The sequence below is a fragment of the Leuresthes tenuis genome, unplaced genomic scaffold, assembly GCF_036924035.1.
Source record: "Leuresthes tenuis unplaced genomic scaffold, fLeuTen1.0.hap1 SCAF_7, whole genome shotgun sequence".
Taxonomy (NCBI): Eukaryota; Metazoa; Chordata; class Actinopteri; order Atheriniformes; family Atherinopsidae; genus Leuresthes; species Leuresthes tenuis.
The window spans coordinates 25,604,030-25,623,320 of record NW_027325361.1 but is presented as its reverse complement, the minus strand read 5'-3'; the positions used below and the strand labels follow the sequence as shown (position 1 = coordinate 25,623,320).

At 39.3% G+C, this 19,291-nt stretch overlaps 1 protein-coding gene across 1 annotated transcript; it reads right to left on the bottom strand.

Moving 5' to 3' along the window:
* Positions 1-1,641: 1,641 nt before the first annotated feature.
* lrrc8c (leucine rich repeat containing 8 VRAC subunit C) lies at positions 1,642-19,049 on the bottom strand. The gene is made up of 3 exons (XM_072390158.1): positions 18,928-19,049; positions 12,121-12,263; positions 1,642-4,759 (listed from the first exon to the last, which is right to left on the bottom strand). Exons 2-3 carry the CDS (start codon positions 12,256-12,258, stop codon positions 2,516-2,518), a joined length of 2,382 nt encoding a protein of 793 aa, XP_072246259.1. The 5' UTR covers positions 12,259-12,263; positions 18,928-19,049; the 3' UTR covers positions 1,642-2,515.
* Between the last annotated feature and the right edge of the window lie 242 nt (positions 19,050-19,291).

Sequence of the window (19,291 nt, the reverse complement as noted above, 5' to 3'; positions counted from 1 at the left end):
ATGAACCTTTATGATAAAATAATATTTTTATTTTGGGATATCTCATTATGCTAATATGATATAACCTTCAAGTGACATTGTGATAAAATTGCTATATCGGAAGTATCTGAGCATTTTGAGAGAAAATTTGTAAAACGGTTGTAGTTTCATTGATGTAAAGCCACATCAGAGCCTAGTGTGAGTGTAGTAAGATTCTCAGTGTCTTCTCCTAAGTACCTAAGAAAATATTTCTTCTACCATCCTTCCTTGATCTCAAGACATTTTCCAATCAGGTCAGGATAATGTGCTTAGGAAAATACTATTTTGACAAAACTACCATTACCTTGAGGTTCATCAGTTATTTTTTTCCAGCTGGAATAGTACATGAATAAAATCATGAATGATTTTTTTTAGAGTTTGACATGTAAATTCGGTTTCTATTTGAATACTATGTATAATGTATGTATGAAGTTCTAAGAAATATATGCGCTGCGTTCACAAAAGAAAAATAAATTAAAATTTTCAGACTTGACATAGCATTGCTTCCTGAATCTGTTAAAACAACAGCACTTATTCAATCAAATGAAAACTGTGATTCCATTGAAAGTCAGGCCTCTTATAATAGCTGGGGCGGAACTGACTTGAATAAATAAAATATGATCCCCAGTGCAAATGAAAAGGGAAAAAAAGTGCATACCTGTCATTACAATGTGCACGCCAAAGATTAATATTTTCAAGTTTTATACTAATAATAAAACAATTAAATTAAACAATTATGTTGTTTTAACATTTTTGTTATATTATTTTAGATATAATTGCACAATTGTGTTGTGTGAGTCTTTCATTCTGTCATGTCATGTTTTGAGTTTTGTTTTTGTCATGTCTTGTTTTCAGGTTTATTTCTTGTCATGTTTTCTCCCTTGCCACATTAGGGTCACTCAAGTCACCTGTCTTTGTTTCACAGCTACACCCCATCACCAATCACCTCCCCACAGTATTTAGTTTCCAGATTTCCCTCAGTTCAGCGCAAAAATCCTCACCTCACTTCATACTACAAGTTTCACGGTTTTCAGGTTTGGTTTGGTTTGGTTTGGTCAGGTCAGGTCAGGTTTTGCCTTATTTTCCACAGCCATAGTCTAGTCTTGTTTTATTTATTCCACAGTTTAAGATTTCTTGTTATCTGGCTCAGCCGTGATTTTTGTTCTTCTTTTTGTAAATAAATCAATTTTTTTCGTTGAAATTCTGCATCTGGGTCCTCCCTCTACACCATCCCTGACACATTTTGAATGAAACCATCGTGCTGCTGCATCTGATATGCACACACAACTTTTTTACAATAAAAGGCCCTGTTAAAAACATATGTTTAATATAACTACAGTTATATTAAGATGAGATTTGACAGTAAAGAAAAAAAAGATGTGATCTGAGTTTGATATGGTGCCTGTGTAGTAGAAGCTTATCAAGCTAGTATTGTTTTAGCCAGTTCGTTACTTTGTTTACCAACTTCGAAGCACACAATCTTATGTACCCCAATGACAGCTGGGACAGGCTCCAACCTCCCAGCAACCCTAAAATTGGATTAAGCGGGTATAGAAAATGGATGGATGGTGTCACATCATTGGCAAAGAAGAACTAATCAAAATCTGCCTTTTTTTAAAAAAATTTTATCAAATGTGGATGTACTGGTTAGCGAGATAAAAGTCCTGTTTACTAAAGTAAGTCCTGCATGTTGAAAAGAGGCTGGACATCTTATGAGCCAAAAGAAGACATTAATATTACAGGAATTAAAGTTTAATGCGGTTTCAAATGCCAGCTTTTTACAGTACTGAATTGTAAAACCAAGTTATCACATTTACTTGCATAAGATATATTCAGTTTTCCCCTGTTGCGGTTTCTGTGAATGAACAGTCTCTTGAGAGCAAAATAAAATATATACATAAATAATACATTTTAAGGCTGCTGGCCTACACTTAGTGTAAGTGAGGTTTCAGGTTTCACTTATATTTGGTGAACAAACTATTTTATGTAGCAGTATCGGTAAATGTGATTGGAAGGAACTGTTTGACATCTAGGGAAAAAATGCTTATTTGAAGTTGAGGAGATAAATATCACACCCATATCTTTCTAAGAAGCTAGAGCCAGCACATAATTAGCCTAGCATAAAGACTTGACTGGAAAAGAGTTCGAGACTTGGCCTGGCTCCATCCAGCATTGAGTGATAAATGATCAATTTACAGGTATGAGAAACATATGGATCTTCTCCTGGAACGTTTAGCATGACAGCACAAGAGCATATTTTCCCAAAATGCTTAACTATCCCTTTACAGAAGATTTGTGGCTGGATAATACTGCATGTTCTTGTTGCCACCACAGAATTTGTGACATTATAATAAAATTCCCCTTTCCTTACATTTAGGAAATTGGAAACAAATGAGCAAAAAAAATCCTGTAAATTTTAAAATTACTTAATATAAAATAAATGTTCTGAACTGAGGAACAGAACAAACGGTAGGCACTGTGGCTATAGCAAGGCATTTCACTCTGCCTTCATTTGGTCCCTGACGTCTGAAGGCAAAGTTTCAAACAGAGTCTCCTCCACTATAAGGCCACTGCGCTTCAAAGCACGACAGCAACCGAGCTCCTGTGGCAGGAGCTCAAAGTGGTTGCCTTTCAGGTCCAGGTAGGTCAGTAGAGCTAAGTAGGAAATTTTTGGCGAGAGTAAGGACAGCGAGTTCTTGCCCAGCTTTAAAGTTTTGAGCTTTTTGCAAAAGAACAGTTCATCTGGGAGGTTTTCGATTTTGTTACAAGTGACGGAGAAATATTGCAGACTCTGAAGTACTCCGATTTCCGGAGGGATGAATCGGATGTCATTGTTGGAGAGATCCAGGTAGCGTAGCTTGTTGCACAAGAACAGGTGCGAGGGCAAAATCTCAATCTTGTTGTGGCTGAAGTAAAGGCGCTCCAGGCTGCTGAGCTTTTTGATATGCTCTGGGATGTACATGATGCTGTTGTACCACAGTTTCAGACAAATGAGTTTTCGAAGATGCTGAAAGCTAACAATCTCCTCTATAGAGCGCAAGTTATTCTCTTTCAGGTCAAGTTCTTGCAGACTTGTCAGGCTGAAAATGGAATGTGGAATACGTTCCAGATCACAATGCACTAGCTCCAACTCTATCAGATTGGTCATCTTTTTCAGGTTGTTGAGCATTACAAGTTTACTGCCATCATTGTGCAAGTACAGCCGCTGCAGATGGCTGGATACATCAACAATCGACTGGGGTACCTTGGTCAAATTGCTCTTAAGGGAGAGAGTTTTCAGACATTTCATCTCACGCAGAGACTCAAGAACTATATTCCTGGAGGCATCAGGACTTAATGACCCAGTAAGATAGAGTTCCTCTAAGTTGCGCAGACCGTACATCCAGTGTGGAAGTTCCCTGTTATCATCAAACTTCACACGAAGCACTTTCAGGTTGTCTTTGAGGAAGGAGGTAGCAGTTGTGTGCAACTTTAAAGAACACTGGTAAAGAGACAGCTCCTGGAGATCTTCCAGCTGAGCGACTGAGGCAGGGATGGTAACATTGTTGATGATCTCTAGCTTGAGTGACTGTAACTCAGTCAACTCAAAGACCGTGTCAGGTAAGCCAGGGAGCATGAAGAGCTGAAGTTCAAGTCTGTTGTTTGCATTTGTCTGGAGTCTCTGCCGCAATTTCTCTGCTGTCCATTCATGGTTGAGATTGAGCTGCTTCAGCTTATTCTCACTAACTTCAGAGAGAAAAACCGCAAATCGTTTGGAATACAGAGGATCATACTGATCAATCATGTGCAACATGAAAGCAAAGTCATTTTTGACGTCTGGGATGTCATTGATGCCAGTTTCCTGACGCACATACTCAAAGGAATATTCTTTCAGTGAGCGGTAAAATAGCCAGTAGGAGGTGTAGAGGCTTGTTAATCCATAGACGGCCACCAAACACAAGTAACAGTAAGACAACTTGGAAAACAGATGGGCCATGGTGTGATTACATTCAAAGTCTTTATAGCCCGTCATGTCCTGGATTTCAACTTCACATCGTACTCTGTTCCGCACTTTATTCACTAGCGAGCTATTATAGGCGATGATCACGAGGAACTTGAACACCTTGAAGACAGTCTGGCGAACATACATAAGGTAGAGGATATCACCCTCTTCAACATGTAGTCTGAATTTTTTCACTTTTTCAAAAAGTGCTTTAGCTTGTTCTCCCTCTTTTTTATCAAGAACACTTGCTGATGGCTTGTCAACTACAATCTTTTCCGGGATAGACCGGAGGGACTGCGTTTTCTCCAGACTGCCTTCCCCAGGAGACACAACAATGTTGGACCTGGACATAGCATTCTTTTTATGATCCTTCTCTTCTGGATTTTCTCCAGACACCTCAGACAAAGCTCGTGTGGTCCATGGAGAGTCGAAGCACTTGCCAAGCATTGAGATGAAATGCTCTATTTTAGAGCTTGAGCCAGGGAATTTGAACCAGAAGTTGCTACATACCATGAAAACGAGAGTGTGTATGAGAACCAAATAGGGAAAGTACTTGGCATACCAGTGCAGAGCCTTCTCATAACACATCTGATTGATAAAACTGTATTGTTGAAGATCCAGATCAGTTTTCAGGCCAGTCATTTCTCTTAGCACAGATGATGTGTTGGACTGCAGTTGTGACTTAATTTCCACTTCACTGCTGTTCTCTGAAGGCAACGATACTCTCTGAGGAAGGCATATGATTTTATCTTGCATTACCTACGACAAGATGGAGGAAAACAAAGAGATTAGCAGAGTTACTAAAAAGAAGCAACTACATAGACACTGTAATCAGTTTTTAATTTCAGAGTAAAATGCAATAAAATTAAGTTTAATTGAACTGTCTAAAGTGGTAAAAGAGTTTTATAAACACAAAGAAACTGGACTTACATAACTGATCTACAGACAACCACTGAACAAACCACTGAACAAACCAACAGAAATTATTTTAGTAAGGTTTTGAATAACCATGTGTTGACAGAACAGGTTAAGTGTAACTTGGCATTTATTCTATGTACAAGTCACAGGAAGACTACTGGAAGGATGGAACCCCATTCTTTTGAGATATGCTGTTTCATTTTGTGCATTGTTGTTGGTGGTGGAGATAATCGTCTAACATATTGGTCCAAATTCTCTCTGAGATGTTTGGGGCTGAGTTCTGATGACTGTGCCATAGCAAAGGAATAACATTATTTTTACCCTTATCAAGTAAACAGTGACCTGTTGTGTCCGTAAGGATGATGGTACTGATATCTTTGAAAAGAGCACTCTCATTAGGATAGCAATCTTTCATAATATGATAAAAGTTCAACAGTTTAGAACAAGAACTGACAATATTATTTGAGAAGAGGGAAAGGGTGCCATGCAATACTTGAAATCTGACTGAATATAGGATTTTGTATATCTATCATTTTATTTGAGGAGTTGTTTTAACAATGGGTTAGGGGTTAGAGTTTTATAACTAGCACACTGATCAGATGGAGTGAATCTAGCAAATGAGACAACAGACCAGACTTATATTCATTAGTGAAGCAAATCTGAAACAATCTTTTGAAAAGCCAAAACAAATGTAAATCAGTCATCTTTCCATAAATTGGTTCGAAGCAAATAAACTAGGCTGTGTTGTGTCACCAAAGGATGGCAGCACAGGCTACATATAGGCTATTGCTAGTGGTTGAAATTCAGTAGAAGAAATAGTCTTAACCTGAAACAAACTTTGAGAGGAAAAAAACCCAACTGCAGTGGACATTTCACAGAGGTAAATGGGGTGTGCCCTTCTTCAGGAAATACTGTCGTCTCTGGGTATGTCTAAGATGATTAACCATATCTGGGAAGATCCGTTTCAGTTACATAAGTTTATTGTTTGAAGGCTCAGACCGGAAACAGCTAGTTGCCATTTTGACTTTGCCAGGTCAGATAGGATTTCACATCAAGTTTAAAACAGACATAAACCACCTTTTTTTGCACATTTTTCCTATTACAACAGTTTCCATCAACGTCATGAGGCACCACCTCATTATGAAATACGCATTGATCTTCATAATAAGGGGTTTATGTACAACTTCCAATAATATTCTTCTCTATGTAACTGTTGACAGATTTTTGTCGTTTGATCACTTTCTGTGTTGACACTAACTACTCTGTCTGCACAAGCATCACACACTGGTTGAAATGCAGATTTTTTCTAAAATCCATATCAGTTTGGCAAAACATTTCACACACCTGCTTGAGGTCATCTTTGCCTTTTTTAAAAATCTTACTCATGTGACTCCTTACAAGAACAATCAGCTTTTGCTGTCTTCAGGGAATACACTTCAATACATGCAGAAATAAACAAATAATTCCAACGTACCCAACTGAAACTAATTACCAAATATCTCTCTCCATTTTGCTTCTGTGCTGTTTTATTTAATTTTTAGTTAGTGACTATGATGGTGTATTTCAATGTTTAGTATTTTTAGTCATGTGAAATACAGCACTGCCATCTGATGGCCTTTTTTCAGTTACATAATTTTGCTGAAACTATATTTAAATTTCTATCAAACATACAAATTCCCTTACATTATATTGATGTCTATTGTTGGCAGTATTGAAATTCTGTGGCAGTAAGTGCTCCAAGTATGCATTAAGTGATTATACCACATTCAGACTGATGTATGCCCTGCATGAAAAACTACAGCCTTGTCCATGATTTGAATGACACCAGTAGAGGCTTACTGTGGAAAGTTTCTGTGGAAAGCAAAAGGACCATCTACCTGCTTAATTGTGAAATGTATGAAAACACACAACTAATGGTGTACTATGAAGAATAACTGTCACTCAGATAACTCCACAGAGCAGTATCTGATAAACCTTCATAAAAATATGGCTATTACTCACACAGAGCTTCCCACATACTCTATCCTCTATCTTGCCAGTACATGAAGGCACCCAAATACACAGCAATTTGCAGTTTTGAATGGCGAGTGGGGAGATTTGCTTAAATGTTATTACCACTAAAATTGTCAAGATTATTATATAATTTAACGATTGCTATTTGAGATTATTGTGATCATTCTGCATAACTGTCATATTAATCTTCATTCACCTGCATAAAAGCAGCTGGATAAAACTAACAGAAAATGTGATGCTTCCACGTTCTTTTCAGTTAAGTTTTGCCTGATTGATTTAATTTGTCTTGTTTGTCTCTGTGTGGCCCTGTGATGGACTAGCGACCTGTCCAGGGTGTATCCCACCTATCGCCCAGTGACAGCTGGGATAGGCTCCAGCCCCCCCACAACCCTGAGTTGGATTAAGCAGGTATAAAAAATACTAAACCTTTTGATTCATGTGAATAAAGACTTATTTTGGTGAGCATCAATTGACATCAACGTCATGAATTTAGTAACAAAGCTTAGCACATATAGCCCAATACCACATGCATAGCACATAAATATATGTATATATATATATGTATTTATTTTAATTTTTTATGACAATTTGCACTGCTACCAGTAACTGAGCAGTGTACACAAGAGAAGAACTGTTGGTACTGTCAAAGATTGGACGCGGAATTAAACATCCAATTCCGACAGAGCTAAGAAAGCTGTACCGTGGATGCAGAGCTGGAGCAGAACTAAAGGCAAAGGTGCACAAGAGGAGATGGAGGTACATGCCTTTTCTGCCCTCAGTGATTATGGGAAACGCTAACTCGCTACCAAACAAGTGTGATGAGCTAGAGGCGCTTGTGCGGAACCAACGGCTGTATAAGGAGAGCAGTTTGATCTGTCTGTCTGAGTCCTGGCTGAACGACAACACACTCATGTGTGGACATAACCAGCTTCACAGCCATACGAGTGGATCGTGACCTGAGTACAAATGGTAAGCGGGAAGGCAGGGGTATTATCCTGTTTTGTCATCAGAGATGGGTTAACCCCCGCTATATGACTGTTAAGGAGAGGGTATGCTGTCCAGAGTCAATCCGATTGCCCACTTAACGTGCCTGGAGACGAAACTGGATAGGATCGAGCGTTCTGCGCATGCTCGAGATTTTTTCCCGCGATCGTCACCCGGAAGTCGAAGGAGACGATATTACTGTAGTTGTCGCCGGCCATCAGAAAGAAACAAACAACGCGATGGAGAATGTGCCGTTGTGCATCACGTTTGTGCCATAACCAGCTCATCACAAATGTAGAGGGACGTAGCTTCATCTTGCCCTTCGTTCGCCATCTTTCTCGAATGCCTTAGTTTTGTTGTTGTTGGTGGTGAAGACGTCAACCGGATGTGGCTCTATTAGCGATAGTTAAAATGGGTACAGCGCCACTTATCTACTGTAGTATTGCATGCTTTGTGCCAGTGATTCGATTCATTCATCGCCATATATCCCTGGATAATTACCCTTGCTCAGATAAGGAGCATAACCCAATTATAGCTATAATCGAGTTAATCTCATCATGTAAACCCACTGACTGTGAGTGTGTGTGTGTGGTTATTTGTCTCGTTTGTCTCTGTGTGGCCCTGTGATGGATTGGCAACCTGTCCATGGATGGATAGAAAATGGATGGATGGATGGATCAAAATTGATCAGAGCATGGTCACTTAGGAGGTCTATTTCAAAGCTTGTTTGAAGTATATGAATGTATTTGGAAATATGTGTGCTTGCTCTGCACCACAGGGTACATTAACAGGCATATTAATACCTGGCTGTGTAGCCTGAACTTCTCATGGATAGCAATTTCAGTGCGTTTTTTTGACAGTGTCAACCTGGAATTTTATCACGTGTGCCTGAAATTGTAAAAGTAGGCTATTTTAAAACAGCAATTAGACTAACATTAAGCTAAGACTTGACTGAGCAATTAATTTGGTAACTATTAACCTAGGCTACTTAACCAAAGTCCTTCCCAAATTTCACAGGCTGCTGCAGATAAATCAGCAACACCATGTAGTGAACAATGAAGCTATAATCTGCATATAGTTTACAACACTGTTTACTTTGATTAGTTTGCTAGCGGTACTTGTCAATACACGCCAAGTTTCCCTTTCACATTACAAAGAGACTGACCTATCCTTGTGCGTTTTCAGGTGCCTGATATAGTTGTACGTAGTTGAGCCGCCAACATTTATCCCGATACCACAAACAGCTTGTTTGCTGTCTGTATGAACGCTTTATAACCAAATGTGACAACATATGGCACAGTTCCAAATGAGCGTGACGCTGCCATGGTTAGAGTAGTTTTGATATCAGTGGCTGTACGTGAGGCTATGTTGCGCTCAGCCTGTCATCAGCCTTGTCATACATCGGAATTAATGAAATAAAGATCAGAAACAATAATTTCATGAAATTAATATTGTCTCCAAGTCCCAAACCTCGAGTCCAAGTCAAGTCTCAAGTCTTTTGAGGGCAAGTCTGAAGTCAAGTCTCGAGTCTTTGTTTGTGCAACTTAAGTGTGACTCGAGTCAAGTCGCATGACTCGAGTCCCCATCTTTGCTTTGTACAGTATTTGGACTGTCCAACACGTAGAGAAAGGACATTATATCTGTTCTATGCTAATATGAAGGAGGCTTACAGGGTAGTGTCTCTTCCACCACTGGGTAGATCTGATCACAGCATGGTTTATCTACAACCCACATACAGACCTTGTGTACAAAGACTTCTTGTTACTACCAGATCTTTCAGGAAGTGGCCACCAGAGGCGAGTGATGTAATGAGAGACTGCTTTGAAGTCACAGATTGGGCTGCACGTCTGGACATTGACATGGACAGGGGGGTCAGCATCATCACTGACTTCATTAACTTCTGTCGGGGTTTATGTACAACAAAGACACTATGTCAAGCTAAGGTGGAGTACAAGCATAAGGTAGAGAGACAGCTGGAGAACAATAACATCAAGGAGGTGTGGAGGGGCATGAGGCCCATCACTGGATACAGACTGAAGAACTCTCAGTCTGTGGAAGGTGATGTGGACAGAGCCAATACTTTCAACCAATATTATAACAAGTTTGATAGTGTGGCTTTTTCAACCTCTACTGCTGCTCCCTCCACCCCCACCACTTCAGGTGCTTCCTCTATACTGCTTCCACTGCCCAGCTGTACTTACACCTCAATGGCAACTCCCATCGCCAAGTCTCCTCCTCCCCTGACTGCACCTCCACTTCTGCAGCAATTCTCACCAACAGGCTTCAACAATGTATTGAAAACTATTTTCTAAATGTTTATGTTCCTCTGTGAATAAAAGGCACGTCAGCCCTGACTTCAGGCTTTGTGCAGGTTCATTGGTCGCTCGTGTTGATAGATATTCGTAGGATTATACATGAAAATCTGTGTATAACTTTTCGTACGTTTTCATACGAACTGTGGGTGAGAGCAGTCTGTTTTATCACACTGTCATTGAGAGTGCTCTGTTCTATGCTGTTGTCTGCTGGAGGAGTTGCACTTCAGACAAAAACCGTAGGCACCTGGACAAAGTGGTGAAAAAGGCTGGTTCTGTGGTAGCAGAAGGTTAGACCCTCTCAGTGCTGTCATGGAGAAAGGGATGAGGAGGAAATGATACTATGTTTTGTAGAATAATAAACATCCTCTCCACAGCATCCTGGCAGGACAGAGGAGCAGCTGCAGTGAGAGGCTCATCTCTCTGCACTGCAGGACTGAGAGGTTCAGGAGGTACTTTGTCCCCACAGCTTTTTAAAGGTAGTAATCAATTTGACTGTCAAGCTAGTTGCTTGTTGGCGTGTTTGCAAATCTGTAAATCTAACTTACGGGCACACAATGTGGCCTTTCTCCAAAATACACTACCAAATTTCAAATATTTCAATATACTTGCAAAATCCGTATGGGACAAAAACAGAAAGCGAGTTTTAAACATCTGTGGGACAGAAATAAATTGGGCTAAGATGTGAGTACCATAGATATCCTGGAAACTGACTGGATCAAATAATGTATTTTGACAGACAGTTCATAGCAGCACATATTCAACTGAATAACAAATGATTTCTGTTATATCTGTCATGTGCCCTCTTTTATTTATTGTGCATATGAATTAATCTGTTCATCTCCTGCAACATGGTAACATGCTTTCTCAGTGTAACCTGGTCCCTTGAGTGCAGATACATTTGCTGAATGGTAGCCACAAGATAGCACAAGTAAACAACAAATGCCCATGATGTTTACTTGAGATGCAAATAATGAAAGGCAGCTGCTTGACTGCAATGCTAACAACAGGAAAGGGGCACTTTAAAGCCCTGCTATCAGGCCTTTCATGGAAGAAATGCTGTTTGCTCTGTTTAGCTCCATGAAGCTTAGACACTCAACACGTGTAAGTGTCAGATTATTTAATACAAATGCAGTACACAAACTCCAAATAGTTCTGAACAGTGGATATACATTTTTAAAAATCATAACTACAACACAGTTGTGCTACAAACATATCATTGTGCCTCAGTTAACTATGTTTTTCTTGCTAACTAAATTAAGTGATTATCGTGTCAGGCAGTGTAATAACAAGTAATTACACATAAATGCATGTTGATACAGCTCGGACTTATAAAGTAAACGTGGATGCAGAATTAATTGTCCACTCATTTTGCATACTCTTAGATTATGTTCAAGCCATCACGTCAGTGGGAAACAATGGCTTGTCCCAATCTGATAAATATCCTGTTAACACTTCTTCTCAAAATGTTTGACATTATCTCAAGGATTTCCACTAAGGAGGCTTACGTCAGCCAAAAACTTTTCCCATTTCTCACAGAGGGAGGAGTCAAAGGGCTAAGTCACAGCAGTTTGGAATCGTATGTTTACTAAAAGGGGCAGGGAGGGGAAATGTTTCCACAGCTCAACTCCTGATGGGGTTGAATGCTTTCTTTGCTACATCCAAGCCAGGTTGTAAATGAAGAGAACTGGTGTTTTTGAGCTTGTGCCAGTGCAGAGCAGCAATGTTCCATCAGAGAGCCTATAGGTTTTCACTGATGAATTCAATTATTCTAGCTGTAATGAAAAAACAAAAACTAGAGCAACTGCTTTTTCTCTCACTAGCTAAATTTCTCTTGAGACTCTTCTTTTCATTATTTCAATTGAGACAACACGGTGAGGCACTTTTACTGACCTGTAGAGTGCATCCAAAGACGCCAATCATGAGCATGATTACAGACAGATAGTCAGTGAACACATCCCACCATGGCTTCAGGACTCTGAATGCTGGCTGCTGTTCAGAGAACTGTCGAAATTCCATCACAGGAATCATGATGCCTGTCAGGAGAGAAAATTCATTCATGTGTTTATTACATTTTAAATATAAACTGGGGTTGACTACATTATTCAAAGTAATGCACAGATAATTCCAGTTTTGAATGCCTTGCAACACAATTTAACCTCTAATCTTAAGCTTGATACCTTTAGAACCGGATGGTATTACTATTAGCCTAAGCTATACTTCGTGATAGATTTTCTTTGGAAAATGTAAGGATGATAACATGCTAAAATGAGATAGTAAACTTGGTGATTATACATTTTATTTGTTATTGTTAATAATTTGACCTAAAGCAACATCAGATTTACAAACATAGATATTTGTAAGGAATGAACAAGTACATGCATTTCCAGGATAAGAAGCTTGAAATTAGCAAGATAATAATCCCAATTTGCTGAGGTGTAGCATGGCACAAACAAAGGGTTATTTCTGGCAACCTTCAGAAAAAGAGTTGCACAGGCTCATCGGGCTGTAAAAGGTAACAAAACCTCTAAAGAGTTTGGACTCCATCAGCTCTTAGTCAAACAGACCACCATTAGCTTCCCAAAGAGTGGGACAAAGATCACTCCACAAGGGAGTAGTGTAAGATCACGAATACACCCAGGGGGGACTTCCAAGCAACTACAAACCTCTCTCATTTTGATTAATGTTAATGTTCATGAATCCCCCATCAGGAAAACATTGAACAACAATGCATGGCAGGGCTGCAAAAAAAGCCTCCATTCTCCAAAAAGTTGCCAAATTGTTGCCCATCGATAGTGTGTTAAAGATCAAAACATTTGTGCATCCAAAGGTTGTTTAAATTACAAATTTTATGTTTGGTAAAACTGCCTGACTGAGAGCCTTATCTCACCTGCAGTGGTAGTATCATGGTGTGGGCCTGATTAGATTGATCTAGCTAGGAGACCCATCTTTGATTGGGAATTAATTCTCAATTATATGAGCAGGTTTGAAAGAAATGTGCTAGTATATGTATGAATCTCAACAACAATACATTAACCAGAAGCTAAAGAATAGCAGAAGAAGAATAAACTAAATGTTATGGAATAGCCAAGTCAAAGTTCTGCCCTTAATCTAATAGAAATATTGTTGAAGGACCTAAAATGAGCAGTTTATGTGAAGAAACCTACAAACATCCCATAGTTGAAGTTGTTCTATGCAGAAGACTGAGCTGACAGTACTCCAAGCTTCTGTGCAGAACTTATCAACACTAACTTGAAATGTTCAGTTGCAGTTTATAGTACACAAGGAGGTCACAGCGGATACTAAAAGACAAGTAATATTGGATCATCTTTCTCAACAAATAAGTGAAAAAGTACTTTTGTGTAACTGGATATCTTTAGAGCTATGGAGATAGATATATTTAGTCCCTTCACAAACTCTAAACAATCTTGAAAACCAAATTGTACAGCCAATTATTGTACACTAACTGTACATAGCTCACTGTTCATACTGTAAATTCTGTTTATACTGTTAATTCTGTTTATACTGCCATATATATACAGATTTGCCACTGCCGTTTTTATATATCTTTTAGCTTGTATGTATATTTTTTAATTTATTTTTTCACCTTCTACTTTATATTTTATGTTTGTTTATTGCTGTTTTGCACCAGGGATAAGAGGGAAACACTATTTCAATTCTGTGTATGTCCTGCAAAAACGACAGCATTGACAATAAAAGTTGACTTGAAAAGTGGACTTGATTGGCCATGAATAAGCGACTAAATAAAGAATGTTTCTTCAAACTGATCGAGTGGAGCTTTGGCAATATACAAATGCACATGCAAATGCCCTAATGTAGTTACTTAAAACTTGGTGCCCACAAAAGACTAAATAGATTACTCATTTTGCAGATCCTGTGACAAGTGTTTGGATGCTAATTTCTCTATCCAAAAAGATGACTTCTTTGCAAAATGGCTACATGCCTGAGAATACAAAATCTGACATTTCAGCACATAGCAGCTGGGTCTTTGGTACAGCAGCATAATAATCCTCCTTTGGGAGTAATACTTTTAATTTAATTTTTATTTTTAAATTTTTAATTTTTAATAAACCGCTAGCATGAAAAAGAATGGCATATCCCTGATAATGCTATCTGCTCCCTCTTGCTTTCTGGTCACCTTCTGTAAAGTGCTATGGGTGCAAGTATCCTGTTTCAAGTATCTGGTTGGCTGCAGTGTCCTTTAAACAGAAAATGTATGTGTTGAACACTTACATGGTGATCTTGAGAGTATGTCTCTACACTACTGAATAATCACTATTTGGTGTGTCTAAAAGTCAAATGAATAATCTAAATGCTGCCAGGACAAAAAGTAAAGGGTTTCATCTGCAGCTCCATGACACCAAATACAGGGCTGCCATTATTAATCCTTTCTACATAAGGTTATTGAGTTGTTTTTCAAAAGCCTAGTGGCTTTAGCAGAGGTTTTATTTGTCAATGTTCAATTAAGATTCTTCAAGAATGTCATCATCGATTCTTCGACCTCAGTGTCATAACAACAAGAAGGGTTTAGAACAGCTGCAGAGATGTTTACACTGACTGCAAAGGGTGATGGAACATTCAGCCCAACGGCAGAAAACATTTTCACATAGTGATATGATATACTGGGAAATTATTTTTAGCTAAATGTACTCACTATGAGAGGTGAGAACAATGACTTTTGTGGTACAAAGAAAGAAAATACATTAACTTCAAGCTTATAGTATTTTCTGACAATTGTACCAGACAGTAATATACACAGTATGATCAGATTATAAAAAAATTTTAATTGCATTTTCCATCTTAAAAGAAACTTACTGTACATTATGAAGTTCTGCAATATTAGTAGAGGTAGAGCAATTAATGGTCCTACCACTAATAATATTGTTTTAATTCCCAATTAATCTTATTTTCAAAGCCCAATTAATCAAGCAGTCCAATAAATTAATTGGGCTCATTTTTTTTAATAACAGCCATCGGCTTAACAGGTTGACCATTTGCGGGCAGCTCAGTATTGTTGCTGTGCAAACAATAGTCAGTAATAGAACTATGAAATACATGACACAGCCTCTTATGATGATCAGTGTGTGTTACGTTAACTGACAACTTTCAACCTAAAGTGCTGGTGGTTGCTGGTAGCTCTGTTAGCTATTATGAAACCAGAAAAGACTGGATAACATTTGATTGTTAAAGAGAGTCTTGTTCGAGTGAATAGTCACAATAAATATTAATTTATCCATCTATTGTTTTCAGCTTAACCAAGGTCAGGTCATGGAGGCAACAGGTACAGTAGGGAAAGAGATTATTCCCCTATGGCTCCTCCTTGGAGATTCTGAGGCATTGCCAAGTCAGAAAAGATAATGGAAAAAAGATGGACAAAAAAATGAAAAGGTTTGCCTTTCCACTCTTCACCACAATAGACCAGTGCAATGCCCTCATTACTGTTGACAAAGCCTAAATCAGTCTGTCCATTTCTCACTCTATCCTAGAATCATTTGTCAACAAGTCCCCAAAAGTCCTCCTCTTGAGGTAAATAATAAGCGCATTCCCACTGTAGGAACCTTTTGCAGTTCCTATAACCTTTTCAGGAATAGGGCCGGTTTTTTGTGCATTCGGACATACAGGAACTAGGGACCATGGACCTCACTTCCTATAACTATTTTAGCTCCTTCTCCGAGGCAGGGTCTTTTCTGGGTTCCATAGGAACACATATGACGTAGGTGTTTGGTGGTTGGTAGCTACGCCCCTTGTCTGAAAAGTTTACTCTTATGACACGGACACAACCGGCACATCTTTAATAAGTTAAACTTACAAGTCGTCTCCTTTGTCTACAGCGCTCTGCTCTCCTTCCTTCCATCATGAAACGAAGAAGTATCGCCCGCTGCTCGATTATTCGTCTCCTGACTCTCGCTGTGTGCTCTTCCAGCCTCAATCTTAGACGCCTGATGTGATCGCCCATGATTAACATTACAGTCATGCGGACCATGAACACGGTGGCCTCCTCGCTCTCCATGTTAGCTTCTTGGTGGTGTCGTTTTCTTCTCTCCTTACTTTTCGCGGGTTTTGTTTTGTTGTTGTGTGTGGCGCTAAAGTAACATGTCTGTTGCAGACGGTTGCGTCACATCAGTCCCTGTCAAGGTCCCTAACTCATGTGCGAATGCAAAATTAAACAGTTCCCCTGGGGAAGGGTAGTTCTTATAACTAAATTCGAGGTGGACAGTTCTTATAACTGCGTTCTTTGAACTCTCTGTCTGAATCCGGCAATTCATCCCCAACACAGAGGAACCACTCAACAGTTTTCCAGTTGAGAACCATGGCCTGAGATTTGGAGGGGCTTCACTTCAGCCACTTCACACTTGACCGTGAAGCACTAAATGCTGGAAACCATGTGGCCATGAGGTGGCAAACTGTGGCTTCTATTGTTTGCGCCCCTTAAAACCCCATCAACCACGACTAGGAAATCAGACACCAGCAGCTATGAGAGCCCAGCGAGCCCCCACCTCTTGGGGAGCCCTGGTTTCCCTTTTCCAGGCAAAGGGATTTTTTAAATTCTAGGGTCACTCCACTGATAAATACTCTGACCCCTCCTCTGAAACCAATTTGCCTTGGAAGACTTTCCCTGGATCTAATGATCTAAAATCATAGACATGCCTATGATGATCAGCATGAAGCTTTAGAAAAATATCTTCCTACTGCTCCACGGTGCAGTTGTTAGAAACCTCTAAATAAGTACACAAAGTACATACTGAATAGCCCGAATTTCCTCCGCCTCGACTAGCGACAGCATCATGAAGCAGCTTGAATGTTGAAGCATCATGTACTTACTATCCCGCGTATAGTTTACTACTCCTGCACACTGACAGAAACGTTTAAGCATGATAGATACATTACCTCTTCATCCTATCTGGATAGGGACACTGATTGTGACAGGATTTCTTTTCCTGTAATTCTAATTTGTTTACATTCCAGTGAATCCTTTTCCATAATGCAACTCTTCAGCAACTTTTTCAAAAATCTAACAAAGAAGTGGTGAGAGAAATGACTGATTTTGTCCGAGCAAGGAATGACTGTTTTGTTGAGTACTACATTTGCATTTTTCATCTCACTTGTAGAAAAATACCAGACTGATGTCATGTCTCTTCAGACTTTCTGGATATACTTTGTCTACTTATTTTCATGGCATATTTTGCAGGGAAATATTGGAGGCTACCAAATTCTGACATCGTCTTCCAGCAATATGTGTATTTATGAGTTTTCTAAAGCCATTTGACAATTCATTTAAAGCTAATATACTTTTATATTAAGCAGGCTACCTTGAGAGTGTGTTATAAATACTTTTTACAGCAGTCAGCCACAGCACTAAAACCACTGACAGGAAAAGTGAATAACACTGCTCATCTTAGGACAATGCAATGTTCTGCTGGGAAAACCTGCATCCTGCCATTCACATGACATCTATGGGAAGCAAGCACAAACTGCAAAGACCCCAACCCACAGCTTACATCCCAGTACTAGACACTATAGGACACTCTCAGACATTCTTTCTCCACTCCGCACTAAATGAATGGAGTTCTTTTGGCAGGCGATCATAAAGTTCTACTGCTTTCATCTGTTTTTTGGTCTCAAAAAACAATATTTATTAGTTTGAAGTGTGTATTTGATAAACATTTGCCATCTGTACAAACCAAAGCATGTAAATAATTGCTGGAAAAGTTCAGTAAGTCCCACAAGTGACATTCACTTTGCTTGTGTTGTTTGACAGATACAAAGTCATGTGGAAGGAAGTGTTCATGTAAAAATCAGTGCAAACATAAAACTATAAACAAACAGTAGCCTACAAGCTGATTGTTGACCCTTTAATGGCTAAAACACTGTTTATCTTTTAATGATAATTAGATGTTTTTATGGTTTCTGGAGAAACTACCAGCCCTGTACATTTTCACTGACTACTACATCAATATTATTTCTACTACATGAACCTGCATGGGGGCTCTGTTGACGTTGAAAATTAACTGAAATCATGAAAAAACACAGTATATAGACAGTCTAGGGGATAATAAGTCTTGTTTCAGGTAGGCTGGGGTAGGAAACACTGTCCTGCTGGATGAGTCAGCCATTGAATTGAGCTGACCAGGCCATATCCTCTCCCTTCCTGACAGGAAACTTGTCTGAATCCCAGATATCCAAAAACAGACATGTTGGGAACACACCCAGCCCAGGCATACAAAAAGTCCTCTCTCGTTAAGGACATGGAAAAAAACTAGCCGCATTGCAGGAATGATTTTTTTTCTTTTTTCTTTGAGAGGTACTTTATTGTGAAACAGAAGCTCCGTGGAAAGTGCTTACTGAGTAAGAGGAGCTGTGATTCACACTGAAATCAGCACAAACCATCAATAAGTCATTGTATGGGGAAGCTCCAACTCGACCTTAGAATATTTAAGTAAATTTGGCAGACCTCTCTGCCTTTACAGGCAGTTAAACGCTTTGCTCGCCACTTTCCTCGACGTTTTTGCTCATTATTCCAGCCTCGTCGGTACATGTCTCAGAGGTAAACTAACGGTAAAGAGGGTGAACTAGTTTGTAAGGTTCGCCACCGAGTACAAACTGCGCCGAGTCAGCCGGACATATGAACATCATTCGGGTTGGGTCTTTAACAGTAATAACCTGGTGTTGGAAATTTACCTGCTGTTGGGCGAAAGCTGAGCTCGAGAATCTGCGCGGTGGGTTCTCATGCGATGAAGTCTCGAGGCTGCGCGGTCCTTCTGCTGTCTCGGTCCACTAACCTTCCTGGATCCTCCGCCGGACCATGCAGGCATGGACTGTCAGCCACAGGGGCGTGGACTTATCAAGAAACCCCAGCAGATATGACTGCTGATTTGTGATATTGTATTATTATTATTATTATTATTATTGTTGTTGTTGTTGTCATGACAGTTATATTAATGGTTATTATTCAAACGATTTGAAATGTAAGCTTCAAAAATATTTATTAGTTTAGTTTTATTATCATAAAATTGCCCAGGTGTACTGTATTTTTCTGATTAGC

Bases quoted from the DNA above. Each gene is read 5' to 3' on its own strand.
- lrrc8c (XM_072390158.1), bottom strand. From the start codon at position 12,258: ATGATTCCTGTGATGGAATTTCGACAGTTCTCTGAACAGCAGCCAGCA. The intron at 4,760-12,120 runs GTCAGTAAAAGT...ATCTTGTCGTAG, and splicing joins TCTTTGGATGCACTCTACAG to GTAATGCAAGATAAAATCAT.